This window comes from Marmota flaviventris, chromosome 6 (genome assembly GCF_047511675.1).
Source record: "Marmota flaviventris isolate mMarFla1 chromosome 6, mMarFla1.hap1, whole genome shotgun sequence".
Lineage (NCBI taxonomy): Eukaryota > Metazoa > Chordata > Mammalia > Rodentia > Sciuridae > Marmota > Marmota flaviventris.
Window position 1 is genome coordinate 9,044,438 of NC_092503.1, and position 19,695 is coordinate 9,064,132.

At 38.1% G+C, this 19,695-nt stretch overlaps 1 protein-coding gene across 2 annotated transcripts in view; it reads left to right on the forward strand.

Annotated features, from left to right (window-relative positions):
• Serac1 (serine active site containing 1) overlaps positions 1-13,733 on the forward strand; it is a 63,084-nt gene extending 49,351 nt beyond the window's left edge. For both annotated transcript variants that reach the window (XM_027939480.2, XM_071612879.1), the window contains 4 exons: positions 1,357-1,454; positions 2,549-2,731; positions 10,943-11,086; positions 12,811-13,733. In XM_027939480.2, coding sequence (XP_027795281.1) covers positions 1,357-1,454; positions 2,549-2,731; positions 10,943-11,086; positions 12,811-12,947 — 562 coding nt within the window. In that variant the 3' untranslated portion in view covers positions 12,948-13,733. The remainder of the gene's footprint in view (positions 1-1,356; positions 1,455-2,548; positions 2,732-10,942; positions 11,087-12,810) is intronic.
• The last annotated feature ends 5,962 nt before the right edge of the window (positions 13,734-19,695 follow it).

The window sequence follows — 19,695 nt, forward strand, 5'->3', positions numbered from 1 at the left end:
GGTGGTGCTGGAGATTAAACCCATATGCTCTGCCACATGCCTAACCAGGATTTTCTTATGAAAACTAACCTTTTTCTTTTCTTTTGGAAGGAATTATCTATAAACAAACAGTGAAGTAGAAGGCTAAGGTGTATTATCAATGTTGGGCTCCTAACCTGGTTCATTTACAATAGTGAAGGACCATGGTGGATTCCATAGCAAAACCTCCATTCCTTTTAGAAGTAAAAGTGATATTCTTTTGCTTTGTGTTCACAATTATACCAGCTAGAGGAAGCACAGAAAAAGATGTGAGCCATTTTGGCTCCTGTGTACCATTTATGCCCCATAGGCCAGTTGAGTTCATAGGAAGGGGCACTAGGTTCCTGGGTTATGGGACATGGATTGTAGCCTGATCCTACCTTTGATATGCTGTGCTTTCTCAGGCAAGTCACTTAGCATGTCTGGGAAGCTTTGTTTACAGATTAAGAGAGTGGTCTAACCAGTGTTATCAAACTGTGCTTTGTGAATGGACCCCATGTAGGTGCCCAAAAAGGGAGGGAGGCAAGTGAGCAGGACCCAGGTTTCCCTCCTGTTTTCCCTTGAGGGGCTCTGGGGGAACCTTTGCTTTGAATAAAGGTGTCTACAGATAAGAAACTATCAGACTGGATAGTTTTGAAATTATCTTTTTGTTTAAACCTTACTTATTTTTAATTCTCTGAAACAGTTTCCTAGCATTTCTAAATAATTAAAATGATGAAAACTTAATATTTAAAGGAAAAAAATTGGGGAGTGATACTGGGGATTGAACTCAGAGGTAGTTCTACCACCAAGCTACATCTCCAGTCCTTCTTATTTTTTATTTTGAGATAGGGTCTTGCTAAGTTGCCAAGGCTAGCTTGAACTTGCAGTCCTTCTGCCTCAGCTTCCCCAATCACTGGAATTATAGGCATGAACTACCACGCCTAGCTTGAAAGCTCCAATTTGTGGCATAAATACAAGTGGAATTGAAACTCAGAAAAGAGAGAACCAAATCTCTAGGGACACTTTCATTATTGGGCTATGGAATGGGAAGGGACACATATCCTAAGTGCTGGGGGCAGCCGGGTTTGACCTGGAAAAATTAGATGCTCAAGTGATGTTCACCTAGTGTATGAATGACCTCTCTGGGCTTAAATAATCCTAATTATGCTAATAAGTTTGAAGAAGAAAGTGAGCAATATCAGAAGTGGAGCAGAGAGAGAGGAGGTATTCCTCACTCTTCAGGGCGGTAGCATGTAGCATTCATTCAACAGACAAAAGTTCTCAGCTTAAAAATTAGATAGCAAGATTCAGGGGATAGAGGCCTCCTGTCATGCCTGCTGTTTTCGTTTTGTTCAGAAAGACCATTGCATTCAGAAGCAACGAACTCCTTTCGAAGCTCAGAGCTGCTGGTGTTGGGGATAGGCCAATGATTTGGATTTCACATAGCATGGGAGGTAAGGATGATTTTATCTTCACAGAGTGACCGTTGTGAGGTTGTCACCATTGCAGCTAGCCTAAATTCCTGTATCTCTCTGCTGTACTTACCAGTGGCCCCTTTCTCCCCAGGTTAATGTCCCTTGGCTATGGCTTGGAGTTTTAAAATTAGCACTCTCCTTCCATGCTATTCGTTTTCCCAGAAGGTGGCAACTAGTAACAAAACATACAAGAGGGCATGGGGGTGACTACCTGAAACTTCCATGTCTTGGGAGTAAGTAAACATTACACCCAGGGATGCTGACAAGTTGGGCTTACATAGCTAGCTTTCCTGGCTTCCCAGGGGCTCCCCTTGCTTCTTCCCTGCGCTTCCTCACCATTACGGACTCCATCGTTGCTTTAATGTTCAGAGGTGCCACGGAGGTGTGCTCCTGGCCCCTGTGTCCCTGCAGCTGTGCTTTGGGGCCTAGTGCTGCTTCTCTAGTCACATGTGCACCTCCTCCCACCCACTATCCCCCATCCAGCTCTCAGTTTTCATCATCTGCCTTTCAGAGATGAGCTTTCTGCAACCCCTGACCTGGTTTATCTGATGAAAGGCTCAAAATAGCTGATCCTGAGCTGGGCCTTTTTGCTGAAAGAGAGGTCCAGATAGCCTTTGGTGTCCCTCAGAGACCCACTGCCACCAGCTTTGAGATCCCACAGCGGCTTTTCCCAAGCTTGGTGGGACCATGACTGTGTATTAGTATCTTCCTGGGTGTAGGCTGCCCTAGCAGAAGGGAGGCCAGTTGTGCAGCAGTGGGCGCCCAGCTCAGACAGTGCCTCACCCACCCTCCTGTAGGACAGCCGATCCTGTGATGGAAGGATCTGTCCTGCAAAGTAGGCTCTTACCTATTTGTGGTCTGTACTACAAATTCTAGAGAATCAGGAGTATTAATATTTAAGGAATTTAAGGCCCTGTTTCTTGTACTATAGAAAATTGTTCAAACTTTCTTTTTTAAAAGAATACACCTCTCTTTCTGTATTTGTTTTGCCTCCCCTTCTTCTTCTTTCTTTAAAGAATAACAGGGAAGGAAAATAGCTTACACTTATGTTTTTCTTTCTTCTCTGTGGCCAGGTCTTCTTGTCAAAAAGATGCTGTTGGAAGCCTCTCAGAAGCCAGAGATGAGTCCTGTTATAAGCAATACCAGAGGAATAATTTTTTACAGTGTTCCTCATCATGGATCACATTTGGCTGAATATTCTGTTAATATTCGCTATCTTCTCTTTCCCTCTTTGGAAGTCAAAGAACTCAGCAAGGGTAATGCTTTCTGTTGAGCAGGAACTTGGGATTGTATTAACATGATACAGGAGAAAGGAAAAAAAAAAAAAACAGTTTCTTCCTTGACTGTATTATCTCATTTTATTGTTTGTATATGTATATATTGTCTTTAGACTGTCGATGGAAAATTTTAGCTTGGACTTGATTTTTTCTTTTACACCTTCTCTTTTTGTTCTTATGCCATTATTTACTCAAATATAGCCAAAAATTTAATATTATTATAAGTACTTAAATTAGAAAAATTATATAATGCTTTGCTTTAAGTATTATTCCAAATTATTAGTAAATTGCTTTTTCCCATGAATTTGGAATATCATCAACTGTTAAAGTATAAATGAACTTTTGGGATTTTTACATATGGATTATAAAGCACTCTATTTGTTTTGATTAATAAGCACTTTTTTTTTTTTTTTTTGTATCAGGGATTGATCTCAGGGGCACTTGGTCACTGAACCACATCCCCAGCCCTATTTTGTATCTTATTTAGAGACAGGGTCTCACTGAGTTGCTTAGAGCCTCACTTTTGCTGATGCTGGCTTTGAACTTGTGATCCTCCTGCCTCAGCCTCCTGAGCTGCTGGGATTACAGGTGTGTGCCACTGTGCCTGGCAATAAGCACTTTCTTTCTGGACATACATACCCAGAAGTGGAATTGCTGGACCATATGGTCATCAGAATTTGGACTCCCTGAATTCTACTTTAATGTGCCAGTTGTCTTTTTGTTCATATTTTATCTTTGGTCTGCTTGATTCATATTGCCTACTACACCTTCTGTTGAAATTTTACTTTTTTTTTTTTTCAAACTGAGACATAATATTTGTACATCTTTATGGGGTATGTTGTGGTAATTCAGTACTTGGATATAATTTATAATAATCAAATCAGTGTAATAAGCATTTCCATCTCTTCAAAAATCATTTTCATGTGTGGGAAGTTTTATAGTCATTTTTAAATGTACCATCTATGGTTTCAATCAAGTTACCCTGCTATGCTATAGGAAAACCAGAACGAATTCCTCCTGGGTTGTGGTGCCTCTTACTGAACTGCTTTCAGCTTCTCACCCCATACCCTGTCTAGTCTCTAGAACTAAGCACTATTCCATTCTGTTCTACAATATTGACTTATTAGTTCCAGAAATGAGTGAGCACATGTGGTTTTTTTTTTTTTTTTTTTTTTTTTGGTGTCTTAATATAATTATTTCACTTAATATAATGATCTCACTTCTGTTTATGCTGCTGCAAATAACAGGATTCCTTTATGTTTTTTTATGACAAACTGCTATGCTATTTTCCATTCTTCCACTGATGGACCACCAGGTTGATTCTAGGCTTCAGCTCTTGTGGATAGTGTTGCAAGTAGGCATGAGAGTACAGGTGTCTTTTTTGGTATGAGTTCATCTCCTTTGGATATATACACCTAATACTGGAATTGCTGCACCATGTGATAGTCCTAGTTTTTTGAGGAATCTTTATGCTGTTTTCCATAATGCCTGTGTTAATTTACATTCTTACCAACAGTAGGAGTCTCCTTTTTCTACAGCCTTGTCAACATTTGTTCTTTGTCTTTGGTGATGGCCATTCTGGCTGGAGTGAGGTGCTCTCTCACTATGCTTTCTTTTTTTTTTTTTTTTGGCGCCGGTGGTGTGTGTGTGTGGGTGTTTACCAGGGATTGAATTCAGGGGCACTAGACCACATCCCCAGCCGAATTTTGTATTTTATTTAGAGACAGGGTCACACTGAGTTGCTTAGTGCCTCACTTTTGCTGAAGCTAGCTTTGAACTCACAGTCTTCCTGCCTCAGACTCCCAAGTGCTGGGATTTCAGGCTGTGGGCCACTTCTCACAGTACCTTAATCTGTTTCCCTGATGATCATTGAGGTTGAGCATTTTTCATATGGTCTGTTGGCCATTAGTATGTCCTCTTTTGACAAGTGTCTATGTAGGTCTTTTAGCTTATTTTTAAAATGGTTTTGTTTCTTGGTGTTCAGCTTTTAAGTTCCTTACATATTCTGGATATTAATCCTTTGTTGAGTTAATAGTTTTCAAATATTTCCTCCTATTCTGTAGGTTGCCTCTTAAGTCTGTTGATTGTTTCCTTTGCTGAGTTTCTTAGTTTGATATACTCCCATTTGTCTTTTTTTACTTTTGTTGCCTATGCCTTTGGGGTTCTACCTAAAAAATAATTGCCTATGACTTTCTTCACAGAAATTAGAAAGAACAACCCTTAAAGTCATATGGAAGTCTTGAAGGGTTTCCCATTTCTTGTACTCATTTCATAGTTTCAGATTTCACATTTAGGTCTTTGATCCATTTTGAGTTGATTTTTGTGTATGGTGACAGAAAGGGACCTAGTTTCATTCTGTTATGTGAATAGCCAATTTTTCCAGCATCATTTACTGAAGAGACTGTCTTCTCCAGGGTGTGTTTTTGGCAGCATAAGGACATGGATTAATTTCTGGGTTCTTTATTTGGATCCATGCATCTACATGTCTGTCTTTATGCCAGTACCATGCTGTTTTGGTTACTATAATTTTGTGGTATGTTTTTGAAGTTAGGTATTGTGATGTTTCAGCTTCTTTTGTTTTGTTTTAGAATTGCTTTGACTATTTTGGTTCTTTCATGTTTCCATAGGACTTTTAGGATTGTTTTTTCTAATTTTTGTGAAGAAAGTTACTGGTATTTTGATGGTAATTACATTTCATCTGTAGATTGCTTTGTATCATATGGTCATTTTAGTAATATTAGTATTTCCAAAAATGAATGTGGTATATTTTTGATTTTTTGTGTGAGTCCTCTATAATTTTTCAGTGTTTTATAATTTTCATTTTAGAAATCTTTCACTTCTTTGGTTAAATTTATTTCTAAATATTTTATTTTTGTAGCTATTGTGAATGGAATTGCTTTCTTAATTTCTTTTTCAGCAGGTTCATTATTAGTTTATAAAAATGCTGGGGTTTTTTTGTGTGTTGTAGCCTGCAATTTTACTGAATTTATTTATAAGTTTTAACAGCCTTTTGACAGATAATTTCGGTTTTTCTATGTATAAATACATGAAAATTTTTCTTCCTATTTTGGATTCTCTTTATTTCCTATTCTTGTCTAATTGCTCTTGCTAAGACTTCCAGAACTGTTAAATAACCATGGTGAAAGTGGACACCCTTGTTTTGTTCTAGATCTTGGAAGGTATCTTGTCAGTTTTCCCTGTTTAGAATGACATTGACTGTAGATTTTTCATATATAGCCTTTAGTATTTTGAGGTATGTTCCTTCTATACTTAATTTTTTGTGAGTTTTTATCATGAAGGGATGTTGAATCTTATGTTTTTTTAGTATCTATGAAATATCGTGTGATTTTTGTCCTTTGATCGGTTGATGCATTATATTTATTGATTTTCATATGTGGAAACATCCGTGAATTACTGGGATGAACCCCACTTGATCAGGGTATATGATCTTTTTGTTGTTCTTTCAAATTTGGTTTGCTGGTATTTTATTGAGAATTTTTACATCTATGTTCATCAAGGACATGGGTTCATAGTTTTCTTTTTTTGTTGTTATTGTTTTATCCATTATGGTTTCAATCTGAAATGTCCTTCAAAAGCTTATGTGTTAAAGGTTGATCCCCACTGCAACGGTATTCACAGGTAGGGCCGTTGGGAGGTGATTGGATCATGAGAGTTTTAACTCATCAGTAGACTGATCTATTGATGGACTGGGAGGTGGTGGAAACTTAGGAGGTGGGGCCTAGTTGGAGGAAGCAGGTCATTGCTAATGTGCCTTGAAGGCTATATCTTGTCCCCAGGCTTCCCTCACACCCCTTTGTTTCTCAACCATGAAGGTAAGCAACTATGCTCTACCACATGCTCTCACCATCATGTCCTGCATCACCACATGCCCAGAAACAACAAAGCCGTGAGCCAAAATATATCTTTCTTTCTCTAAGTTGATATCCTTAGGTGTTTTGTCACAGTGATGGAAAGCTGACAGTTATCTTGTCTGGGTAATGCTAACTTCATATAAAGAGTTTGGTAGAGTGCCTTCCATTTCAGTTTTTTGAAATAGTTTAAGAACTGAAATTTGTTTTTCTTTAAATATTTTGTAGAATTCAGCAGTAAAGTCATCAGGCTGTGGACTCTTTTTAGATGAGAAATTTTAAATTACTGCTTCAATCTCATTACTCATTTTCAGTTGGTTTGGCTCTTCTATTTCTTTTTGATTCAGTTTTGGTAGGTTGTATGTGTTTATGAATGTATCCATTTCTTTTAAGTTTTCTAAATTTTTAGCATATAATTATTCATAGTAGTTTATTATGATCCTTTATATTTTTGTGGTATCATTTGCAATGCATCTTTTTTTAATCTCTGATTTTATTTGGGTCATCTCTCATTCTTTCTTGATTAGCCTAGCTAAAGTAAAAAACAATCATTTTTTGGGTTTTTTTTAGTTTTGATTTTATTTATGCTCTGATATTTGTTATTTCTTTCATTAATATAGGATTTAATTTGTTCTTGCTTTTCTAAGTCCTTGGGATGCATTATTAGGTTGAGATCTAATTTTTAACAATGGATGCATATTAACTGTTATAAACTTCCCTCTCAGTACTGCTGTTTTTGCTGTATCCCATAGATTTTGATGTGTTGCTATTTTCTCTCCCCATAGATCTAATAATATTTGCTTTATATATTTGGTGGTCCAAGTTGGGTTCTTATATATTTATAATTGTTACATCTTCTTGCTGAACCGATCCTTTTTCAATATGTAACTTTGTCTCTTTATAAAGTCTGCTTTGTCTGAGTATAGCTATTCCAGCTTTTTTTAGTTTCCATTTGCATAATACATCTTAAACACTTTACTTTTAGTCTGCATGAAGTAAGTTTTTTGTAGGCAGCATATAGTTGCATCATTTAAAAAAATTTTTATTATTCAGTATCTTTTCATTGGTGAATTTAATTCATTTATATTCAATGTTATTATTGATAGGTACAAACTTCCTCCTGCCATTGTGGTAACTGTATTGTTTCTTTTGTATACATTTTTTCTTTCTTACCATGCTTATTTATTTTTGTGATTTGGTAGCTTTATTTCATGCAAAGGTTTGAATTTATTCTCTTTTTCTTTTATATCTTTGTTCTTCTAGTAAGTTCTGTATATTCTTTTGTCTTCATTGCTGGTGGTTATGGGATTCCCTTAAGTTATTTCTTATAGAGCTGGTCTAGTGGTGATAAATTCTCTGTTTCTGCTTACTTGGAAAACACTTCATTTTTACTTCATTTTTGAAGCATGATTTTTGCTGGGTGAAGTATTCTTGATTGGCAGGTTTTTTTAATTTTAGTATTTTGAATATCATCCTATTCTCTTGCTGCCTTAAGGTTTCTGCTGAGAAATCTGTAAATCTAATGAGTATTCTCTTAAATGTGATTTGACATTGTTCTATTGTTTTGGGGATTCTTGTCTTGTATTTTTGACATTTTAACTATAATATGCCTTGGTGAAGATCTATTTTATATGCATCTAGGAGGGGTCCTTTGAGCTTCTAGTATCTGGATGTTGATATCTCTTTGAAGATTTGGAAAGTTTTGGGCCATTTCATGACATGGATTTTCAATGCCTTTCCTTTTTCCTTTAACTTCTGGATTTCTCATAATGCAAATGTTTGTTCACTTAATAATGTCCCATAATTCTTTTAGGTCTTCTGCATTGTTCTTTTTCTTCCTTCCTTTCCTTTCCTTTTGTCTGACTGGGTTAATCCAAAAGATCAGGCCCCAGGAGCAATTATGATTGGGTGCTAAGGTTTGTAGCACTATTAGCTGCTTTTATGGAGCTGTGAACCCAGATGATATTTTCTCCAGGTCTGAGGGAACAAGCACAAGTGTAACCAGGGCTTTTGGCACTAGCAACTATGGTCCTATGTCTGTGGTTTGTGGAGGAGACCTTTCCTAAGTCACCCAGGGCATGTGTATGTAACATTTGGGCTCATGGTGCTATAATCCACATTCTTTAAGTTGGACATGGAGGAGATCTTTGCTAGGTCCTGTGAGCTAAGCACAAGTGGTGCTAGGGCTATGGCTTTGGAATCTGTGGTCCTAGAATGACATGGATAGGAATGTCTCTAGATCAGGCAGGGCAAACTCTGGTGGGAATGAGGCTTGTAGCATTAGCCACAGTCCTAGAACTGCAGAATATGAAAAAGACTTTCCCCCTGTTCCCCAGAGATAAACCTGGGTGATGCCAGTGCTTTTTCGCACCAGTGATCACATTTCCACAAGCATCAGCTAGGAAGACCTTCCTTAGTTATTGCTGGGTCAGTGTAAGTGATGCTGGGGATTGAAGATGCTGGTAGTGTGTTACTGGAGTTGTGGGATGCAGTTTTGTGGAGCCTGTTCTCTGGAAGCTGGGACTTTGTACCAGCAGCTGCAGCATCAAAGCTTTGGGCTGGGGAAGAGATCTTCTGTAGTTTCTGTAAGGAAAGTGTGGATGGGACTTGGGCTTGTAGCTATGAGATGCTGGATCTGATGCTACAAGACACTGAGGGGACTGTTTTCTGCCTAGTAAAGCATGCACTGGCCCACGCTTTGCCCCTAAGGCAAGATGGCATCTAGTTGAAGCTATAGTAGTAGCTTGGGTTCATGGGTTGGGGAAGCCCAAAGTGGGTTCCTTCATTGGAGCAGAACAATTACTCATGGACCAGCTTTAATTTCAGGACTGTAGAATTCTGCACTTAGGAGTGCTGGAGGCTGGGGTGGTGGCTCAGTGATAGAGTGCTAGCTAACCTAGTGGGGCACTGGGTTCAATTCTCAGCACCACATATTAATTAATTAATTAAAGGTCCAACAACATCTTAAAAAAGATTAAATGCAAAAAGAACAATTTTGGGCTGAGGATATAGCTCAGTTGGTAGAGTGCTTGCCTCGCATGCATAAGGCCTTGGGTTGAAGGACGGCCCTGGGTTGAAGGACTGCTGGACTTTCCCACTTACCTTTCCCTGCTGTGTGGGGATATCCCCGCTTCAGGGAGGTAGAATTTGCAATTTCCTTTGTTGTTGTCTTTTTCATTCCTGCTGTTTGGGGATCCTGATGCTTCTTTGCTGATTTTTTCTTTCCCTTGATCCTTTGTTGATGCTTCTCTGTGCCAGAGTCACACACAGGACATTACTTTTTTTTTTTTTTTTTAATTTTTTAGTTGTAGATGGACACAATACCTTTATTTTGTTTATTCATTTATTTTTTTATGTGGTGCTGATGATCGAACCCAGTGCCTCACAGTGCAAGCACTCTATCACTGAGCCACAACCCCAGACCCTAAAATTTTACTTTTTTGAAGTCAAACTTTTAAAAGAACAAGTTTGTTCTTGTTCTCCAGTTCTTTATTTGTATTATCCTCTTGCTTTGTGATTCCATTATTTCTTTTTAATATATTTTTTTAGTTGTAGATGGACACAATATCTTTATTTTTTATATATTTTTTTAGTTGTAGTTGGATACAGTACCTTTATTTATTTGTTTTTATGTGGTTCTGAAGATCGAACCCAGCGCCTCACATGTGCTAGGCGAGCGCTCTACCACTGAGCCACAACCCCAGCCCACATCTTTATTTTTATTTATTTTTACATGGTGCTGAGGATCGAACCCAAGGCCTCACACATACGAGGAAGCGCTCAACCACTGAGCTATAATCCCAGCCCTGGTTTCATTATTTTTAGAGTGTTCTTCAACATTCTTGTTTTCCATTTGACTCCGTTTTGGTTTTTTTTCCTGTGGTTAGCTTTCCTGTCTGCTTATCTTTTCTGTGTCTTTGAGGTTGTAAGCTTCTAATATCTGGTACTTCTTAGCTGCCCTCTCATGTTTGAGGACAAGGGGCTGAGATAGGCTAAATCAGGCAGGCTTTGTTGCTGGGGGGCTGTGTATTAGTGGGGTGGGGTGCCAGCCATCACCCTGGGGGCCCTGGACTGTCCCATGCACCAAACTGCTCTAGCTACTGCTTCCTGTCAGCCAGTAATATGTTGAATCTTCCTTTGATGGTTGTCCTCTCTGTTCTTAGGGGGCTTCAGCCTTTGAATTTTACTGGCTTCTTTCCAGGAGAAAAAATAAACGTGTGTAGGATCAGAATCCTGACACCCTGTCTGAATTAGAAAGATTATTGTATTCTGAATTAGGTGAACAGAACTTGTCACAATCTTGTTTTTTATAATTCTACAGATTCTCCTGCACTTAAAACACTACAGGATGACTTTCTGGAGTTTGCTAAAGACAAAAGCTTCCAGGTGCTAAGTTTTGTAGAAACACAACCAACCTATATTGGTAGCATGATTAAACTCCATGTGGTACCCGTGGAATCAGCAGGTATTCATTTACTCTTTTTGAAACTTTCTATTAGATGCCTTGGTGGTGGTGCCAGCATTTCATTGAAAATATCATTTTTGACATCTATATTCTCAGTTTTAGGAGATGGATTTATAAAGATCTAGAATCTAATTCTAGTGTTCTTTTTAGCCATCGATTAAAATTTCTTTGCAAACATATAGCTTTAACATTCCCACCCCCCACCTTTATTTAACTGATGAGTTGACAAAGGATAATTGTCTAACTCTAAATTAGGCATCGACAGAATTGTATGGCATTAAGATATAAGAATACCAGGGGCTGGGGTTGTGGCTCAGTGGCAGAGTGCTTGCCTCGCACATAAGAGGCACGGGGTTTGATCCTCAGCACCACATAAAAATAAGTAAATATAAATAAAGGTATTTTGTCCATCTACAACTAAAAAAATATATATATAAAATAATGATACCAGGGTTTTCCATCAGCTAGATTAAAAGGGGGTATTTATTCAACCGATGGATAGCTGAATGTAGAAACCTTAAAAATATATATAGGGTTGACAGAGTGAAAGCTTTAGTATGTGGGGAATATTGAAACAGGAAATAGTCCATCAGAAAAAGATAGTATTAAACTACTGTTTCTTCATGATCCTAGCTGGGAGGGAAATGCCTAATACCTGCTACTATTGTGTTTTATGATGTCTTATTGGGTCCTAGAGGGTAGAGCTCAGATCTTACCCATTACTCTGCATCATAGATCCTCCATTTGTCTCACTCCCTGAATGCTGTCCCCCCTCTGGGGCCACTTCCTAGGCTTGCTTGTCAACTTGGAACCTATCTTGATCACTTCTGAGGGTGGCTTGGGTGCTGCCCTGGCAGTACTCAGCCATGTCATGAGCACTTTGTGGCTAGGGACAGTGTGCACCTGGTGTGCTTGCCAGATGATTTCTCAGTGTATATAATGAGTTCTATCTTTACCTCGTTATATACTAAGTAAAACGAAAAATATTTAATACTTTATAGCAATACTTTTTTATGTCAAAATAATATGCCACAGGATGAGGGGTTACTCTTTAGTTATTTAAAGAGGTCAAAGACTACCAGATGTCTAAAAAAAGAACTTTGGAAGTTGAAAGCAAAAGCAAAGCTACCACAGACCAGCTGCTTTTGGTGTCAAGCTGTGTCACACTTCTGCTGCCCCCTTTTGCCATATCACCAGGTTTGTTCTCCCTCCTGCCACTTGCATTTCTCCCCTCAGTGGCTGCACTGGTGTCTCACATTACTTCCATCCAGGTGGACATTGTCAGACTGAAATATCAGAAGCTTTTCCAGGTCTCTCATAGTCAAGCCTAAACTACCCTACTCATGGAGTGATCACAGGGATAGAGTGGGTCCTGTGCAAGATAGGCATTCTTTTCCCAAGGACAAAGGAGCTCATTGTGGGGGTTGTGTCAATATGTGTTATTATTTAATAATAACCTGTAGGTGTAGGAAGGTTTGCATCATGCTGGTACTTGGGCTCTCCTGGCTGTTAAATTAGGAAGAAGGCCAGCACACATGTGAAGACTCCATGGAAACCATTAAATTAGAAGATCTATTCTCAAATGTGATGAGTCAAGGTGGTTTAGTTGCTTTCAGACTCCAAGCTCCTTTATATATTGGGCCCTTAATCACAACCAAACCATTGACCTCTTTCCGATTTGATAAGGGGGAAGCTTTTGTTTATTGACATTTTGTTTTCTTCAGATTTAGGCATTGGAGAGCTAATTCCTGTGGATGTTAACCATTTGAACATTTGTAAGCCAAAGAAAAAGGAAGCCTTTTTGTACCAACGCACTTTGCAGTTCATCCGCGAAACTTTAGCCAAAGACCTTGAAAAGTAACAACTGTCATGCTCCATTTTTTTTTGTGAACACAGTTCAAGAAAGCTGCTGTTCTTTTTAAGCAATCATGCAGACATTGTCATGATGGCACCAGCATGGTCTGGAGTGTGGTGCAGACATCAGAATGCAGCTGTCCACTCAAGCACTGGAAGGCTCTACACAGAAGTGGCACTCACAGGAGCAGCAGCAAGGTTGGGATCCTCTGACTTAAAGCCCTCTTGTGCCACTTTGTGGGTCACAGTGCTGGGCCTAGTGACTGGGAGTAACACTGCTGTGGCTGGAGAGGGCTGTTTCATCTGTGACTGTCCTGGCTCACCTAGGAGCCCTGGCAGGTTCTGAAGGAAGATCTGTAGATAGCTCAGCTTACCATACAAATGCTATGAGGGGAGTACCTAAAGTGGAGAGAAGAGTGAAGTAGAACATGACGTTTTGTTCTGGATATCTGTGCTATAAATTTTTTAAAATGTCAGTTTTGGAAACTTTTAGTTTTTAACTTCCAGTTCAATCTTGTCTAACATCATTGTGTTAACTTCACTAGGCCTCTTATCAGTTCCTTGTTTCCATTTTCATATTGCTGAGAAAAAGCCCTTTATAATAAAAACTCTAGCTCATATTAATTCTTCCCAGGCTGTAGCAACCTACGCTTGTAATGTGTCCCAGGTAAGGATAAAGGGGCTAATCCATTACTGATCACAGATAAACTATTCTAAGCCGTTATATAAATAGCTCACGGTGTCAAGATTCTCAGATGCTCTTTGGCTAAATAAAGTATACCTTTCATGTTCACTCAGAAGTAGTATTAATTGACCTTCAGCCTGTGACAAAGAGGAAGTCATGTTGATGGACTTTTTTTTTCCTTTTGAATGACAGCATTAAGAAAAAAATAACTGGGCTGGGGATGTGGCTCAAGCGGTAGCACGCTCGCCTGGCATGCGTGCGGCCTGGGTTCGATCCTCAGCACCACATACAAAGATGTTGTGTCCACCGAAAACTAAAAAAAAAAAAAAAATATTAAAAATCCTCCCTCTCCCTCCCTCCCCCCCTCCCTCCCTCCCTCTCCCCCCCCTCTCTTTAAAAAAAAAAAAAAGAAAAAAATAACTTTTTGAGCTGGACACGGTGGTGTACGCCTGTAATCCCAGCAGCTTGGGAGGCTGAGACAGAAGGATCACAAGTTCAAAGCCAGCCTCAGAAAAAGGAAAGCACTAAAAAACTCAGTGAGACCTTCTCTAAATAAAATACAAAATAGGACTGGGGATGTGGCTCAATGGTTGAGTGCCCCTGAGTTCAATCCATGGAACAGCTCCCCCACCCCCGCCCAAAATTAGCCTTTTGAAATGTACAGTTCTTTGGTTGTTAGTATATTCTGAGTTGTACAGCCAACTTTCTTAATTTCAGAACATTTCTGCATCCTAAAAAGAATCCCTGTCATCAGCCGTCATTTCCCACCACTTGTCCCAGTCCCTGGTAAATATTAATGTACATTCTATCTCTGTGGATTTGCCTATTCTGGACTTTTCATATAAACAAAATCATATATGTGTCTCCCTTGTTACTCTTAGCATAGTGTTTTCAAGGTTTATATGTGATATAGCATTTATCAGTATTCTTTTTTTTTGAGCAAATATCTATATGATATGCCACATTTGTCCTTTTATTAGTTGATAGATGTCTAGGTTCTGTCCATTTTTTTCTTTTTTTTTGGCTATTTTAAATAATACTGCTGTGATCATTTTTGTACAAAGTTTTTGTGTGGATGTTTTTACTCTCTGTGTAGTAGGAATGGAATTGCTGGTCAAAACGGTAAGTCTGTGCTAAAGATTGCAAAGATGATGGACTTGTGTAGAGTGGGATCATCAAAGCTGAAAATGGAGCCCAGCATCTGAGGTAAGCTGGGGTCAGCCCTAAGCCCTGTCAACATCTGATTGTTTAATTATGCAACAATACAATGAATGACTTATCCACTTGTCTTAGTATATAGTGAAAACAACTGTAGCTAGCAAAAGTAATGTGCCAAATAATGGAATGGTATGGGGAAAGGTATGTTTGGCACACTTTGTTGTTCTGTCTTCCGTGGATCATGGTAGACAAAATGTAATAGAAATAACTGCTCATTAACTTAGAGACATGGAATGAAATCCCTTTCCTTAAAAATCTTAATATAACTGTTTTAGCTATGCTTTAAAAATAAGATCTGGCAGAGATGTCCAGTGTATTACTAGGCATTTTTTATTCTGCTTATAAAAATGGAGAGACCACCTTCTACTTCTTGGGCCAGTAGGGTATGGATGGATGTTATCATACCCAGCCAAAGTGAAAAGAAAAAAAAAAAAAAAGATACAGCACTTAACCCACATAACACAGCAAAACAAAACAAGTGTATAATCATGAGTGAAAATTTGATTCTAAAAGGAAACAGGGTTACAAAACAAACTGAAAATGAAAGCACAATTAAAGAATTAATTAAAGCTCATTAAATAATAATGATGGGGAAGATGGCAGACTAAAGCAAGGGTGCAGGCTTAAATGTAGGAAGAAGGCTTCTCAGTGAGGTGGGTAACTGAAGGATCTCACTGAAAATTAATATTGAACTACACACAAAAAATTTAAGTGTTGCAAAATCAGAAAGGCTAATATAACAAACAGAAAAGCATGAGTGGCAGCACAGTGAACACAGCAACCATGTGGCTGCTGGATAAAGGAAAAAAGGAAGCAGCCAGGAGTGGTGGTGCATGCCTGTAATCCTAGCAGCTCAGGAGGCTGAGGAAGGAGGATTGCAAGTTCAAAGCCAGCCTTAGCAACTTAGCAAGGCCCTGAGCAACTTAGAGAGACCCCATTTCAAAATAAAAAATAAAAAGGGTTGGGATATGGCTCAGTGGTTAAGTGCTCCTGGGTTCAATCCCTGGTGCCAAAACAAAACAAAACAAAAAAACAAAACACACACACACACACACACACAAAAACGGGGGTAGCCTGTGGATTAGAGAGGAAGGCTAAATTTGATAGACACAGAGTCAGTGTTGGTGAATGCAAACTATTTCATGAAACTATTTCTCAAATTATTTACTGAAATTAAAAGGGAAGGAACACTTCCAAATACATTCTATGAAGCTGGTATAACCCTGATTCCCAAACCAAAGACACATTTAGGAAAGAAAACGACAGACTAATATCTCTGATAAAAATAGATGCAAAAATCCTCAATAAGATACTAACAAATCACATTCAAAAACATGTTAAGAGAATACACTATAACCATGTGGGCTTTATCCCAGGAATGCAAGGTTGTTGGTTCAAAATATGTAAATCAATAAATGTTACTCACCACTTAAATAGAATCAAGAACAAGAAACATGATCATAGACACAAAGAAAAGGTCTTTGATAAAATACAGCAACCATTCATGTTAAAAACACAGAAACTAGGGATAACAGGATCTTACCTCAACATTATAAAGGCTGTATATGACAAACCCAAAGCAAATATCATACTGAATGGAGAAAAACAGAATTTTCTCTAAAATCAGGAACCAGACAAGGATGTCTGGTGTTACCACTTCTATTCAATATTGTCCTTGAAACTCTAGCCAGGATAATTAGGGAAGAGAAGGAAATTAAAGAAATACAGATAGGAAAAGAAGTCAAACTATCTGATTCCCAGTGACATAATCCTATATCTAGAAGACCCCCCAAAATTGAACCAGTGAATTCCTAGAACTGATAAATGAATTTAGCAAAGTAGCAGGATAAAAGACTGATATTCCTAAATCAATAGCTTTTCTATACTCTAATAGCAATTCAGTTCAGAAAGAAATCAGGAAAACCATCCCCTTCACAACATCCTCAAAACCAAAACAAAATTTTAAAAAACCTGAGAATCTAACCAAGGAAATAAAAGATCTCTATAATGGAAACTATAGAACATGGAAGAAAGAAATTGAAGAAGACCTCAGAAGATGGAAAGCCCTCCCATGTTCTTGTACAGGCAGAATTAATATTGACAGAATGACCATACTGTCAAAATCAATATACAGATTCAATGCAATTCCCATCAAAATACCAAAGACATTCTTCACCGAACAAGAAAAAGCAATCCTTAAATTCATTTGGAAAAATCAGAGACCCAGAATAGCCAAAGCAATTCTGAATTAGAAAAGTTGTGCAGGAGTCCTCATAATACCTGATCTCAAATTATACTACAGAGATATAACAAGATAAAAAACATGGGAATAGAAGACACAGAGACTTAGCTACATGCATGCAGTCTTCTGATACTTGACAAAAGTACCAAAAATGTATGTTGGAGAAAAGACAGCCTTTTCAACAAATGGTGCTCGGAAAACTGGATATCTATATGTAGACAAATTAAATTAGACCCCTATCTTTTACACTGCTCAAAAATCAAATCAAAATGCATCCAAAACTTAGGAATTAGACCAGTAAGCTTACGACTTCTAGAATAAAACAGGGTCACACTCCACTACGTAGATGCAGGCACCGACTTCCTCAACAAGACTCCTAAAGCTCAAGAAATAAAACCAAAAATCAATAAGTGAGATGCCATCAAATTAAAGAGCTTCTGCTCAGCAAAGGAAATGAGAGTGAAGAGTGCACCTACAGAATAGGAGAAAATCTTTGGCAGCTACTCTGAGAGGGGGTTAATATCCAGAATATATAAAGAACTACAAAACAAAACAAAAAATCTCCAAATAACCCAATCAATAAGTGGGCAAAAGAACTTAGTAGGAATTTCTCAATAGATGTTTGAAAAAAATGTTCAACATGTCTAGCAAATCAAATCAGGGAAATGCAAATCAAAACTACATTAAGATTTCATCTCTTGGGCTGCGGTTGTGGCTCAGCGGTAGAGCATTTGCCTGGCATGTGCGAGGCACCACAGAAAAATAAATAAAATAATGGTATTGTGTCCAACTACAACTAAAAAAAAATAAATATTTAAAAAAAATTTCATCTCATTCCAGTCAGAATGGTAATTATCAGGAATACAAATAGTAATAAATGTTGGTGAGGATGTAGGGGGAAAGGCCCACTCATTCATTGTTGGTGGAACTGCAAATTAGTACAACCACTTTGGAAAGCAGTGTTGAGATTCCTCAAACTAGGAGTGGAACCACCATATGACCCAGCTATCCCACTCTTTGGTATTTATCTAAAAGAACTAAAATTGATATACTATAGCAATACAGTCACTACAATGTTTCTAGCATCACAAATACATAATAGCCAAATTATAAAATCAAACAAGATGCCCATCAGTAGATAAATGGATCAAAAAAATGTGCATATACAATGGAGTTTTCCTCAACCATAAACAGGAATTCGATAATGGCATTTGCTGGTAAATGGATGGAAATGGAGAAAATCATGCTAAGTCGAATAAACCAGACTCAGAAAGTCAAGGACCAAATATTCTTTCTCATATATTGAAGCTAAAGCAAAATTAAGAGAAAGGTGGCTGTGGGGGAGAGGATCATAAATCAAAGATTGCGAGATCAGTGGAGTACAAGTAAAAAGAGGAGAGAGGGAGGGAGGATGAGGAGGCGGGAAAGAAATTTAGAATGAACAGAATCTTGTTATACACATGTACAAGTGTACCAAAGAGAATATTTCCTTTCTATATATATAAAAAGTATCAATCAAAATAAATAATGGCTGGGCACAGTGGCGCATGCCTATGATCCCAGCAGCTCAGGAGGCTGAGGCAGGAGGATTGTGAATTCAAAGCCAGTCTCAGCAAAAGCGAGGCACTAACCAACTCAGTGAGATCCTGTTTCTAAATAAAATGCAAAATAGGGTTGGGAATGTGGCTCAGTGGCAAAGTGCCCCTGAGTTCAATCCCCAGTACCAAAAAATAAACAAATAAATAATGATGTGAAAGGAAGATAAGTAGAATAGCAGATTTTGAAAAGGGGGAGGGAGAATTGGAGGAAAGAGGCAGGGAAATGGGGATTGAAATAAAATTCCTTGTATGTACAATTATGTCAAGAGGAATGCAGATAATGTGTATAATAAATATGTTGTTCTAAATTTATAAAAGAGAATATTGGCAGATGAAAATCCTATTAATAGAGGAATGGTTTGATGAATGCAAAACCATAATAGATTCAGAAGGAAAATAAAATGGTCAGAGCAACCAGAAGATCATACATAAAAAGTTATTCAACTCTCAATATTCAACTGTGAAGTCAATGGACAGGCACTGTCAACACGAAGGAGTTGGGACCCATGTGCCTTTTGTATGAGTGTGTGTGTTTGATACTGGGGACTAAACCCAGGGGTGATTTACCACTACAGCTATATCCCCAACCTTTCTTTTGATAAAAGTTGCCCAGGTTGGCATCAATTCTGCAATTTTCTGCCTCAGTCTTCCTAGTCTTTGGGATTATAGATGCATGCCACCATACTTTTTTAAAAAAGTATTGGTTATATCAATTTAACTGGAATGAATCAAAGTACTATGTTTAAAAAATTAAATGCAAACAAACCCCCTATAAATAAAAACCCTTCATGTTAGAAACAGTACTGTTGAAGAGAAAGAATTGTGTGCTTAGCTAAGTTGGCTTGAAATGAGGACAAAGGTCATAGATAAACACGCTTAAGCCTACAAGAACTTGAAGAATAATCAGTTCTAGTTTCATCTCCTTGATTTTCAAGTAAATTAATGTGCATTATATAATGACACATAGTATGATGTTGTAATAATCATCTGATATTTTATTATGCATATGCAC